The following is a 12,441-nucleotide window of genomic DNA, read 5'->3' as shown; positions in this document are numbered from 1 at the left end:
CTATATTCATTTTTATACTCCTTCAACTATGTATTTGATTAAACAAATAATTACGTTTCTTTTAAAAAACATTTTAAGCTATTTGGGAAAGAAGTGCTACGGAAATAAAAGGAAAAAAAAATAGTTGAACAGGATGTGGAGAAATTGGTTGAGGTGAAATTGACCTTTGCCCAGAAAGATAGGAAAAAGGGAGGGTCTACTTTGTGTTCACCTTTCTCTCTCCTCACCCCACATTTAGCATTCTCACTTTCTAGGGTTTGGAGTGATGATGGTGTGCAGCCAGTAGGAGTTTTGGATGATGGGTTTGTAGAAGCGGGAGAACTCTGTAGCCAGAAACGTTTGACGGGACAGTTTTACTGTGAGCGTTTATCATTTATCACAGCTCAAGTCCTGTTACAACAATATATTTCTCCTATCTGAATATTCTGTAGCCATAACCTGTGGCCACTGTTGATTTTAAATAATATTGGATGGCATACAATGCCATTTCTGGATGTTTTATTTGTAAGCTCCATCCTTCTGGTCCTCCAAACTCCCCCTCAGGTTTGACATCTACGCTATAACATAACTTGCACAAACTGTCAAGAACGCCAAGAGGATTTCACCTAGTAATTAAATTCGGGGAGATTTAATTTGTACAAGGACGTGGCATGAAACCCAACAGGTTTATTGTCTCTATAAAAAGATCGTTAAGGTCAAGTGCACTGACGCGTACAGCACTAACAGTACTCACTGCGCCCTGGTCACTTTACAAGTCAGGAGGCGAGGAAAAAGTTCTACAAACAAAACTATTCAATTTGGTCTAACTTCTCTCTAATACATGCGGTAAATACTAAAAGTCCATTTTCAAGCTATTTAAATGCAGTTACTCCTTCGGAAGGGTTAGGGAGTGTGGGCAGAGAGAGCGCGCTCTCTCTTCGCTCTATCAGCAGCGGGCAAAGTCCTTCCTGTGTCTCTTGGGGACCCCGGATTCCAAGCGGGGTCCCTTCCCCGACCCCCCTCCGCCCTTTCCCCGGCCGAGGCCAACTCCGAGGATGGTAGTGTCTGCCGTGGTAAGTGCACAGCTTGAGGCTGAGCGGGGTCCAGCCTCGCTAGGCCACGACTCTCCCGATTCGTGGCGGGGGCCTATCCAGTCTCTGGCGCCAGGCCCGGTTTCCCCTGGGGCGAAGGGGGAGGCGGACGGAGGGAGGACACGTCACGGGTCTCCGGAGGAGGGGGATGGCGGGCCCGGCGGCCAAGGGACGCCTAGCAGAGGGCGAGAGCCAGAGGAGACCCGAGGGCCCAGCAAGGGGTCAGTGTGGGCGGATCCCCGCCCTCGTCCCCTGCCGCCGGGTCCCTGCCCGACGCTTCCGGCGCCCTCCGGGCCCGCCCCGCGCCGGCTGTGCCACATCCTCCGGTGACGTCAGTCGGCGCCGCCATATTGGGAAGGCGCAGCCGCCGCCGCCGCCACCACCACCTCCGCCTCCACCTAGGATCTCGGGCTGCCTTGGGGCCTGCGGACGCCGGAAGGAAGAGCCCCTCTCTAGGTCCGCCGACGTCCGGCCCTCCCGTTTCGCCCCGACCCGTCTCCCCATGACTGCCCCCGGCACAGCTGTCGACGGACGTCGCCCCAGCGCCGGGATTTAACACGGAAGCCCGGGTCGGGGGCCGCGGGGGAAGGAGGAGGGAGACCCGGTAGGTCCCGCGTCCCTCTCGGCCCAGCACGGCGTCTCGGCGGGAGCCATGACCTCGCTGACCCAGCGCAGCTCCGGCCTGGTGCAGCGGCGCACGGAGGCCTCCCGCAACGCCGCCGACAAGGAGCGGGTGGCGGGCGGCGGCGGCGGCAGCGGCGAGGACGACGCGCAGAGCCGCCGCGACGAGCAGGACGACGACGACAAGGGCGACTCCAAGGAAACGCGGCTGACCCTGATGGAGGAGGTGCTCCTGCTGGGTCTCAAGGACCGAGAGGTGCGGGCGCGGCGGGCAGGGCGGGGGCGGCCGGAGGCTGGCGGCCGGCGCGGGGCCCGGGCACAGGGGGAGCCCGGCCTCCGGCTCCGCGCGTCTGCCCTCCCGAGTTCCTGAGCTGAGCGCCCGGTGCTTCCAGATCCTCCCCGCACAGATTGCTTGGATTTTCCCTTCCTCCTTACACAGTCACTCCTTTCGTTTTGACTCCTTGGCGGTCTGTATGTCTTCCTCCCTTTTTCCTCCTTTTTAACCCGTGTAGACCCCAGGGTACAGCCCCACCTGGAGACTGCACGTTAGAGTGAAACACCTGGAACCACCAGCGCCCCGAACTCTCATGGGTTTTGCAGGTTTTAGGACCTGGGAGGGCTCCACGGATCTGCTTTTTGGGAGATTAAAAAACAAAACAAAACTTAAGGTGTACTGTTTGGAATTTTGAAAAATTTCGGTGAAATGGTAATGGAGGCAAAAGTTGTTTTACATCCAATAAAGTTAAAAGTCCAACAAAATTCTCATGACACCTTCTGGAAAATGACTTCCTAGGTAACCTTGCTTTGGGTAAGAGATTATTTTTAGTATCATTTTTATATTTTATCAGTTGACTAGTCTGCAAGAAAGTCTTCCTATCTTAAGGAAGGGCTTTTTCGTGGTGTGCTGGAAAGGTTAGGTTTGTGATTCAAGGCCTTAGGTGGGTTAAAGTTGCTGTGGATATATTTGTGTGTTGTGATTTTGAAAGATTATTTTCACCTCCTGTACACTCCCCTCCTAGGTTCTATCATTAACATTTTCCTAGATTTGCTTCATCACATATCCATTTATCTACAGAAAAAACATTTTTAGAGACCAGCCGGTTTTGGTGAGGTGATTTCAGAAGCTTGTTTTATCTCAGCGTGGAAACTACAAACTGCACATTTTGAGAGTCAGATACAGAAATATGCAAGTTTTGTTTTGATTTTTAATAAAGTGTTCCCTAGTCACAAAGGTGGGCAAAAAATCCTTATAAAACGATTTGGTCTTATTTCACTGAAACTTACCAGATATTTTATATTTTATATACCAGAGTTTTATATGGATTGTGGCCTCCTAATATTTAGTTTTTTAATGAATTAAAGTTTACTTCTATAGAGATGTCTAGAGTATTTGCTGTATCTTGGTTTCCCATTTTTAGGTTTTAATAAGGATCACTTGAAAAAAGGTTCCCCTGAGTGTGAAAGGGACTCAGTATGTTTATTAATTAGTGAGTTATAATGGAAACAGACTGATGTGAAATTCTTTTTTGTTCTTTGGAAGAACAAGCTACAGGTCTTCCTCAATTTATGATGGGGTTATGTTCTGATAACCTCATCGTAAATTGAATATTGAAAATGCATTTAAGGGGCGCCTGGGTGGCTCAGTCGGTTGAGCGTCCGACTCCAGCTCAGGTCACGATCTCACGCTCCGTGAGTTCGAGCCCCGCGTGAGGCTCGGGGCTGATGGCTCAGAGCCTGGAGCCTACTTCCGATTCTGTGTCTCCCTCCCTCTCTCTCTGCCCCTCCCCCATTCATGCTCTGTCTCTGTCTCAAAAATAAATAAACATTAAAAAAATAAATAAAAAAAAAACAAAGAAAATGCATTTAATACACTTGACCTACGAACCATCGTCGCCTAGCCTACCTTCAACATGCTCAGGACACTTACAGTTAGCCTATAGTTGAGCAGACTCACCTGTCACAAAGCGTTTTTATAATGTGTTGAATATCTCGTGTAATTTGTTGAATGCTGTACTGGGAGTGAAAAACAATGGTTTTAAGTGCATCAGGTGTTTACCCTTGTGGTCATGTGGCTGTGCCTAGCAAATCGTATGTGTATGCATATTGTTAGCTCAGGAAAAGATCAAAATTCGAAGTATCATTTTTGTGCAGTCATAAAGTTGAAAAATTGTTAAGTTGGGGATGGTCTGTAGGTGTACAGTGTTCTAGAAATGTGATTTTAGAAAGTATTCAATGTGCCTTTTTAGGCTGCACAAGTTAGAATTTTGGTAGTAAACATTTTTCTTTGTCTTTTTCCTTTAGAACCAAAGTAACGTTTTAGAAAATACAAAAAAAAAAAAAAAAAAAAAGGAAACAAGTCCTCCATATTCCTGAGTGAACATTCTGGTTTATGTCATTTGTGATAGTTTTCTGTGTGGCTGTGTCCTGTGCATAAAACTAAAACTTAAAAAAACCAAAAACCAAAACCAACTAAAACCAAAACTAGCTTTTGGATTTGAGTCACTCCCAAGTGAGAGCTTATGGTGAAAAAGTACCTTTTTCCCCCAAAGTATGTGTTACTGAAAAAGTTTAAGCTAAAACACATTGATTGACTTTTTTTTGGTGCTTGGTTGTCATGAAGATAATTTAAAGAATTTGTTGAAGCTTAATGGTACTTAAAAAATGTAGACAATTTAAATTTCTTTGGTGGCAAGTAATTGAAACCATATGTTGTGCTTATGTCAGGAGTCACTGTACCTTGCCATGTCATGGCTAAGGTCCAGACTCAGCTAATTTTGAGCATTTCTTGCTGATTTCAACAATCACCTAGAGAAATTTTTTATTTTCCCCTTTTCCAGGCAAGCCTAGGGAGTTGAAGTAGAGGTGAGTGGGTTTGGGATTTGGCATTGCTTTAGATAGAGGTTTTAGGGATTAATCTGTGTAACTTCTCTTTTATATCTTTACAGTACTAATAATGGACCTGTCACCTCCTCCATTCATAAGTTTGGGAGATTTTCCCCTCATGTCTTCAACTTGTATCAGTCTTTATAGTGGGGGCAGGAATTACTCTTACCTAGAGCCTAGGCATTTATGCTTGTTAATACTAGATTTTGATATTAACAAGTTTCAAGCTTTAGGCATAATATATAGCTTAATAAATTTACTGCTTTAGCTTAGTATCCATCTTTGTTACGTTTGTGTACTTGTGAGATATGAAAACCTACATTTTAAGGTCCTTAACGATAGATACGTTATATATGCACGTGTGTGAACTATTGTATTTGAATTCCAAATAATTGAGAAAAAAATGTAAAGAAATTGTAAGATGGTGAAATTAGCTTTACTTAGACTTTTAAAACAGACATTATGGCTTTTTAAAAATATTTTTGTTCAATAAGAAGTATATAGGAAAGTGCGCTGAAGTGTGGTAAGTTTTCACAAACTGAACATAGCTGTTAAACCAGCACCCAGATCAAGAAACAGAACATGACCACTCTCCAGAAGTCCCACTTGATGCCTTTCCAGTAACTGCTTAGTCCTTAAGGGTAGCAACTAGCTTGACTTTAGAATTCAGCAGAGAATAATTTTGTCCATTTTTGTACTTCCGTTTGCAGCTTTTGTTTTGCATTGTGACATTTATCTGTATTGTGTGAGGTTGTCATTTGTTCATTTTCTTTGAATTTTCAACTTCTAACACATTTGTAATTTACAGTATTTAAACAGTTACATTGACTTACATCCTGTATTTAGTGTTCCTCCTAGGAGTCCTCCCTTTATTGAACAGAAGGCTCAGGTTGCCAATAACCAGATGGTCTGGCCTTGGTTTACCTATCAGGAGTGACTCTAAGGTCATTGTGAAGGATTTTTTTCCTTTTTTTAAATTTAGGTATGCGTTTTACACTTTTTACCAATGATTTTCCTTTGTGGCTCTTATGAAGCTGCTTGGGCCCTCTGGGGATTGCGGTGCTCAGTCTGGATGGAGCATCAGTGACTTAGGTATTGAAATAAATCTTCAGAGACCACAGTAAGAATGGCAGATAGGTTTAAACTTGAACTCAGCTTCCAAATTCGCAAGATTTTCTATAATCTTCTCCTTTGAGGGGGAAGGGCAGTAAATGAGCCAGATTTTTTTCCTTTCCCCGACTATTTGGTTTTTCCACTGATGCCTCCAAGAGTCAGTTTTCAGAATGTCTCAATTACCTCAAATACTTGGTATCGTTTATTTTTTTGCATTTTATTTCTTCTCTCAGGACATCATTATTGTATTTATTTACTTACATTTATTAAATTTTAATTCAAGTATAGTTGTATTAGTTTCAGGTGTAACTTTGGTAAGTATGGTCACCATCTGTCAACATACAAAGTTATTACCATAGTTTTTACTAATTCTTACCCTGTATTTTCTATTCCCTTGACTTATTTTATAACTGGAAGCTTGTAATTCTAAGTCTCTTCCCCCTATTTCACCCATCCCTCTATCCTCTGCCCCCTGGCAACCACCATTTTGTTCTCTGTGTTTATGAGTGTTTTTGTTGTTTGTTTTGTTGTCAGATACTTTTTTAAGTTTATTTAGAGAGAGAGGAAGAGAGAGCACGACAGAGGGAGGGAGAGAGAATCCCAAGCAGGCTCCATGCTGTCAGCACAGAGCCCTTAAGACTTGATCCCAGGAACCATGAAATCGTGACCTGAGCCAAAATCAAGAGTTGGACGCTTAACCGACTGAGCCACCCAGGAACCCCTATTGTCAGATACCTTTAAAAAAAAAAAATTTTTTTTTTTAATGTTTATTTATTTTTGAGAGAGAGACAGTGTGAACTGGGGAGGGGCAGAGAGAGAGGGAGACATAATCTGAAGCAGCTCCAGGCTCTGAGTTGTCTGTCCACACAGAGCCTGATGTGGGGCTTGAACTCACAAGCCATGAGATCATGACCTGAGCTGAAGTCGGACACTTAACTGACTGAGCCACCCAGGTGTCCCTTGTCAGATACTTTTAAATATTTTTGTTTGTGGCAGATCTTAGTGCTTTGAGGTTGGATGTAACTATTTTAAATGGCCAGGTGTAATTTAGAGTGTGTCTGTGGAATAGAAGTGGAAAGAGGTATTGTAGTTCTTCTCTGAGACATATCTTTTGTTTTACATATATTATTTAAGCCCTTGGGCCTCAAAATTCTCCTTTAAAATGGACAGAGAAATAATTATCTTCCATGGTTCTGATTGGGCTGTTTTGGACGTTTATTGTTTTACTCTCCACCATGCTGAATCCTGTCTATCTGTTCCCCCCCCTCCATCCTTTTATAGGGGTTCCCCCATTGTGTGTAGCCCCTGGAGGCCCTGTTGAAGCATTTACCCTCCCCTTTTGTGATGCAGTCACACTGCCTTATCCAGTCAGGTATTTTCTTCCAGGGCTTTGGATCTTGATAGTGAAACAGGCTGTGGTATTTTGGAGACCTGTCAAGGTTAGTGCCAGCGTGTGGATCAGAATGTTCTCTGACACGGTTCTTTGAGCTTCTTTCTCCCTAACCCATTGGTGCTGTCTTTCCTCTCCTGGTTTTTAAGACACTTTTCCCCTAGTGGTATTTTTTTTTTTTTTAACGTTTATTTATTTATTTTGAGAGGGAGAGAGAGAATTGCAAGCAGGCTTCATGCTCAGCACGGGGGCCCAACATGGGGCTCAATCCCATGAACTGTGAGATCATGACCTGAGCTGAAATCAGGAGTCTGACACTTAACCAACTGGGCCACTCAGACACCCCTGTTTGGTTTTTTTTGTTGTTGTTTGTTTGTTTTTAAAAGTAAACTCTACCCTCAGCGTGGGGCTTGAAGTCACATCCCCAAGATCAAGAGTCACCTGCTCTACCCATTGAGCCAGCCAGGTGCTTTCAATTTTGTAATCTTAAAGATCCTTTCATGAAAGTCCTTATTAAGGGGGGCTTGGCTGCCATGTGCTAAGATTTTAGTAACTTAGTGTATACTAAAGGCTTCTGAGCTTTGGAATTTTGTGATTCCTTTACTAATAATATTCTTTTCATATTTTCAAAAGATTGAATCTTCATTTATTTTTTTCAGGTGTATTTAAGAGTAGGTACACAGTGAAAGGCACATAGGATCTCAAAAATTAGTTTTTGGAGTTCATCGAACCGTTTTTACCTTTTAAACGAGTTTATACTGAAATCATTTTCAGTGCTTTGGGGTTCTTCCACAGTGTGGCCAATATATTCACTGATATTACAAGCCATACTAATAATTTGATATATCTTAATTTTAACCATCTGTCCCTGTGTGGATCATTTGAGATTATGTTTTAGAATTATATTTTGAAATCATTTTGATCAAAGTTTGACATATTTGATATTTAAAGAAGTAAACTGTTATAGTGTCAGCTTATGTGTAAGTCTCAAAAGCCTAAATCATGCTTTTCCTGTTATGTCATGTTACAATTTTGGCCCAACACTCCTCTGTGTCCAAGCAAACTTTCCCTACTTTCTATCAGCATAATTTTTCTGCTGTTAATCAGAGTAAATGGTATCATTTCAAGTTGCTGTAGTCTTTCTTTAGGTCATTCTGCTTTCATGTGAGTCTCCTTTTAAAGCAACACAAAGATTGTGCTTGTCCTGTGTTTCTTCCATTTAATAAGCATAGTGACAAGTGCCAAAGTGGGCCATCTGGTTTCATTTTGAAATTGATATCTGTGGCTTTAGGTTTCTCTAATCAAAGCTTGAAAGATTGCTACCTGTTTCAGTAGCATGTACAGTATTATAATGCCGTCTAGCAAATACTGAGGTTTTAGGTATTATGGGAACATATAGAAAATAGTCTGCTTTCAGGCACCTGGGTGAAGCTACCGTGAGATCATGACCTGAGCCGACATAATGAGTCAGATGCTTCATGGACTGAGCCACCTAGGCTCCCCTCTAGAATTTTTTGATAGTGAATATCTTGCCTGGCATATACTACCACTTAAGTATTTATTAAATAAATCATGTTTTTTTGATGAGGGTAATGTCCTCTCTAAGGGAGTGAAAATTGTTTTTGGGGTTGGTGGTGAAAAGTCCTTACTCTTTTTATGTATAAGCATAAATGTACATCTGTCCTGTAAACAGATGGTGTATCCATCTTAGAATTTTTTTTTTTTTTTTTAGTATTTGAGAGAGAGGCTCAAAAGCAGGAGAGGGGCAGAGGGGGGAGGGGAGAGAGAGAGAGAGCAAAAATCCCAAGCAGGCTCCTTGCCTGACTTGGGGCTCGATCTCACGAGCTGTGAGATCATGAGGTGAGCTGAAATGAAGAGTCAGATGCTTAACTGACAGAACCACCCAGGTGCCCCCATTTTATTAAATTTAATGGGGAGAGGGTAGTTAGGAAAAATAAATCTGAAAAAGCTTCTTTAGGGAGCAATAATGAAAAAAAGTTGAGAAACACTGAAATGAATCAATATTGAAAATACTAAATTTGTGCCCTTTACTGGGGTTTAGAAACCTTTTTCTCTGGAATTAAAAAAAAAAATTTTTAACATTTATATATTTTTGAGAGAGAGACAGAGCATGAGCAGGGGAGGGCAGAGAGAGAGAGAGGGAGACACAGAATCCGAAGCAGGCTCCAGGCTTCGAAACTGTCAGCACAGAGCCTAATGCAGGGCTCGAACTTGCAAACTGCCAAGATCATGACCTGAGCCAAAGTCAGGCATCCAACCGACTGAGCCACCCAGGCGCCCCTGGCATTTTTATTGTAATAGATTTTGGCTTCTAGTTCAGTAGTGGGAGGAACAGTTTTAACATACGAAACTGTAAGAGGTTGTGAGTAAAATTTTAAGATCAAAGTTATTCTTGTTGGTTGATGATGTGTAGGTAAAGTTTTGTGTTCTTCTCCCAGTATTGTCTGGGAAGGGCTGGAAATTAAAGGACTGCATATAAACTGCTGATGGTTATTTTTACTCTGGTTTTATTTTCAATTTTGTTTTTTTAAACACTACTGTTAAAGTTTTATGCTATGTTAACAAAATAAGCTCAAAATAACATATAGAATTGAACTTTAAAAAAAACTGAACTTTCAATTCATGCACTGAATTGAGCTTGTCACATTTAATTTTTGGATCTATATTATCTAAAATGGAATCTGGTTTAGTGTCCATATGTTTAGTTCAGTCCAATTATTGAACACATTCTGTATGTCCATCTCTTTCCTTCGTGGTTGGGTTTCAGAGAAAAATTTCTTACCCTCAAGAAGCATCCAGTCTGTGTAGAAGACATGTGCAAATGATTTCAATAAAAGAGATTGCAGACTTCAATGTTAGTACATGTTAAGTGTAGTATGGACATACTGGGGATGCCTTGGATCAGCAGCCGAAAGACTGTGCCATGCTCTAGACTCCCGGCCTAGCCTTTGAGTAGTTAGAAAAACTAGGATAAATGATTTGAATTCTTAGAACCTCAGTTTTTCCCTGGGCAAAATGGGCCTATATTTGTGGGCTGTCCCATAATCTCTAGATTGTAGGGCTCCAGTGAACTGGCATATATGCAGGATCTTTGAAAACTGCAAAGTGCTGAACAAATGAGTAATGGCCTAGCCTCGAGAAGTGAGTTACAGTTTGTAGTGGTACTGATAAGTATTTAATATTTTCACTATTTTTGTTTCTTGGCCCTCTTATTCTTTATCTCCTGGGCTTAGTAGAACATTCCTCTTCCAACCCCGGTGGTCACCATTTCTTCCCACCTTCCATAGTCCTACCCCCTGTTTTTGATGCCCTCCCCCCTTTAGCAGGCAGGGGGTCCTTTCTACCTGAGTTCAAGGCCAGGATCTTCTCTTAGGGTGTTAGGGCTAGGTCCTCTGGAGAAGGCATTGGCACACAATCCTTTCTTTTTTTATCTTATTTCATTGAAAATTTTTTTCCTATTTTCTTCCTGTCTTAATGTACTGTTCGCTCTTTCCTCACTATAGGTTCTTTGGCTACCAAGCCAGAGCCCTGTGGGGTTTGAGAGTGGGGAAAGGTGGGAACGCCAGTTTCCAAAGTTGCACTAAATTATGAAATTGTACTTTGTGCAAGTCTTTTTGTAAATGAGCCTAGGAATAAAAGTAGCAAGGAAAGTCCTAGTCTTCACAAGTTTATATAGTCTAATGGTGGAGAGGCAGGACATGGGAGAATTCAAATAACGGTGTAAATTAGCACTATCCTAAGTGCCACTTGGATAGTGGATACCATACATTTTTCATTCAGAGGAAGTAGCAAATAGGTTGAGGCTGGCCAGGAGGGTCAGGAGCAGAGGGAAGTTGAGCTGGGCATTATTCCCCTTACAGAGGAGTCGGCATTCCATTCTAGGAGAGGAGGGGGAGCTGGGGCTTATAACAGAATCTCCCAGGGGATTCTGTCCACAGAGTTGGTTGGAGCTGACTGGAAATTGGTTTTGGGGTTAACTTTCATTTGATTGTCACAATCTTTTAAGATGGTATCTCGGCTAGTCCCGCCCCATGCATCTATAAAATTTTAAGTTAGAAAATTGTTTTAATATACATTGTAATTTTCTTAAAATATTTGCAGTGTTTAGAAATTATTGCTTATAAATGTGAACTTAAAGTAATCTGCCCATCCATCATCTCCCGGTCTCAAATAATTGAGGATCTTTTATGATCTGGGCAGGGTCCTGACTGCTGGACTAGAAACATTAAGATAGTCTCCATAGTCTTAATTGTGACTGGTAGGCCTCAAAGAGTAAAAGGAAAGCTGTAGGTTCTTTATTCTTAATTTTTTTTCTTGTGGTAAAATATTCGTAACATAAAATTTACGATTTCAGCCATTTTAAAGTGTACAAATCAGGGGCATTAAGGACATTCAGATTGTTGTGAATGTTGTAGCCATCATCACTAACCATCTGTAGAACTTTTTCATCATTCCAAACAAAGTATACCGATTAAACACTAACTCTTCCTTTCTCCCTTCCCTTCGCCTCTGGTAACCACTACAGATGATCTCCAACTTACAGTGGTCTAACGTGCAATTTTTTGATTTTATGGTGGTGTGAAAGGGATATATAGATAGTAGAAACTGTACTTTGAATTGACTTTGGATTGTTTCCTAGGCTAACAATGTGCCCTGTGATACTCTCCCCTTAATCCGGGCAGGGCTTAAGGGGGCAGCAGCCGCCAGCTGTCATGTGATCACAGGGATGAACAGCTGATAACAGAACTGTTCTGAACCCACAACCGTTCTGTTTTTCAGTACAGTTTTCAGTAAATTACATGAGATACTGAGTACTTTATTATAAAATGGGATTTGTGTTAAGATGGTTTTGCTTAATTATAGGCTAATGTAAGTGCTCTGAGCATGTTTAAGGTAGGCTGGGCTAAACTGTGATGTTCAGTGAATTAGGTGTATTAACTGCATTTTCACCTTAAATTATATTCTCAGATTTACAGTGGGGTTTATTGGGATGTACCTCCATTGTAGGTTGAGGAAGATCTATATTCTGTTTTCTATATCTATGAATTTGACTATCCTCGGTACCTTATACAAGTGGAATCATGCATTTGCCCTGTTATGTCTGTTTTAGCATATTTTCAAGGTTCATTCATGTCGTAGCATGTATCCTAAATTTCATTCCTTTTCAAGGCTGAATAATATTATATGTGTATACTACGTTTTGTTTATCCACTTATCTGTTGAACATTTTGGTTTCTACTTTTTAACCATTGTGAATAAGTCTGCTTTGAACGTTGTTATGCAAATATCTGTTTGAGTCCCTGCTTTAATTATTTTGGATACATACTTGGAATGAAATTGCTA

General features: G+C 41.7%; 1 protein-coding gene across 2 annotated transcripts in view; it reads left to right on the top strand.

Annotated features, from left to right (window-relative positions):
* Positions 1–1,444: 1,444 nt before the first annotated feature.
* The window catches only part of GOLPH3 (golgi phosphoprotein 3), a 50,109-nt gene continuing 39,112 nt past the window's right edge, over positions 1,445–12,441 (top strand). Inside the window, exon 1 of one of the 2 annotated variants that reach the window (XM_058716649.1) lies at positions 1,445–1,947. In XM_058716649.1, coding sequence (XP_058572632.1) covers positions 1,723–1,947 — 225 coding nt within the window. In that variant the 5' untranslated portion in view covers positions 1,445–1,722. The remainder of the gene's footprint in view (positions 1,948–12,441) is intronic. The other variant, XM_058716642.1, reaches the window with a different exon arrangement.

This window comes from Neofelis nebulosa, chromosome 1 (genome assembly GCF_028018385.1).
Source record: "Neofelis nebulosa isolate mNeoNeb1 chromosome 1, mNeoNeb1.pri, whole genome shotgun sequence".
Taxonomy (NCBI): Eukaryota; Metazoa; Chordata; class Mammalia; order Carnivora; family Felidae; genus Neofelis; species Neofelis nebulosa.
This window is presented reverse-complemented; position numbering and strand designations above follow the sequence as displayed.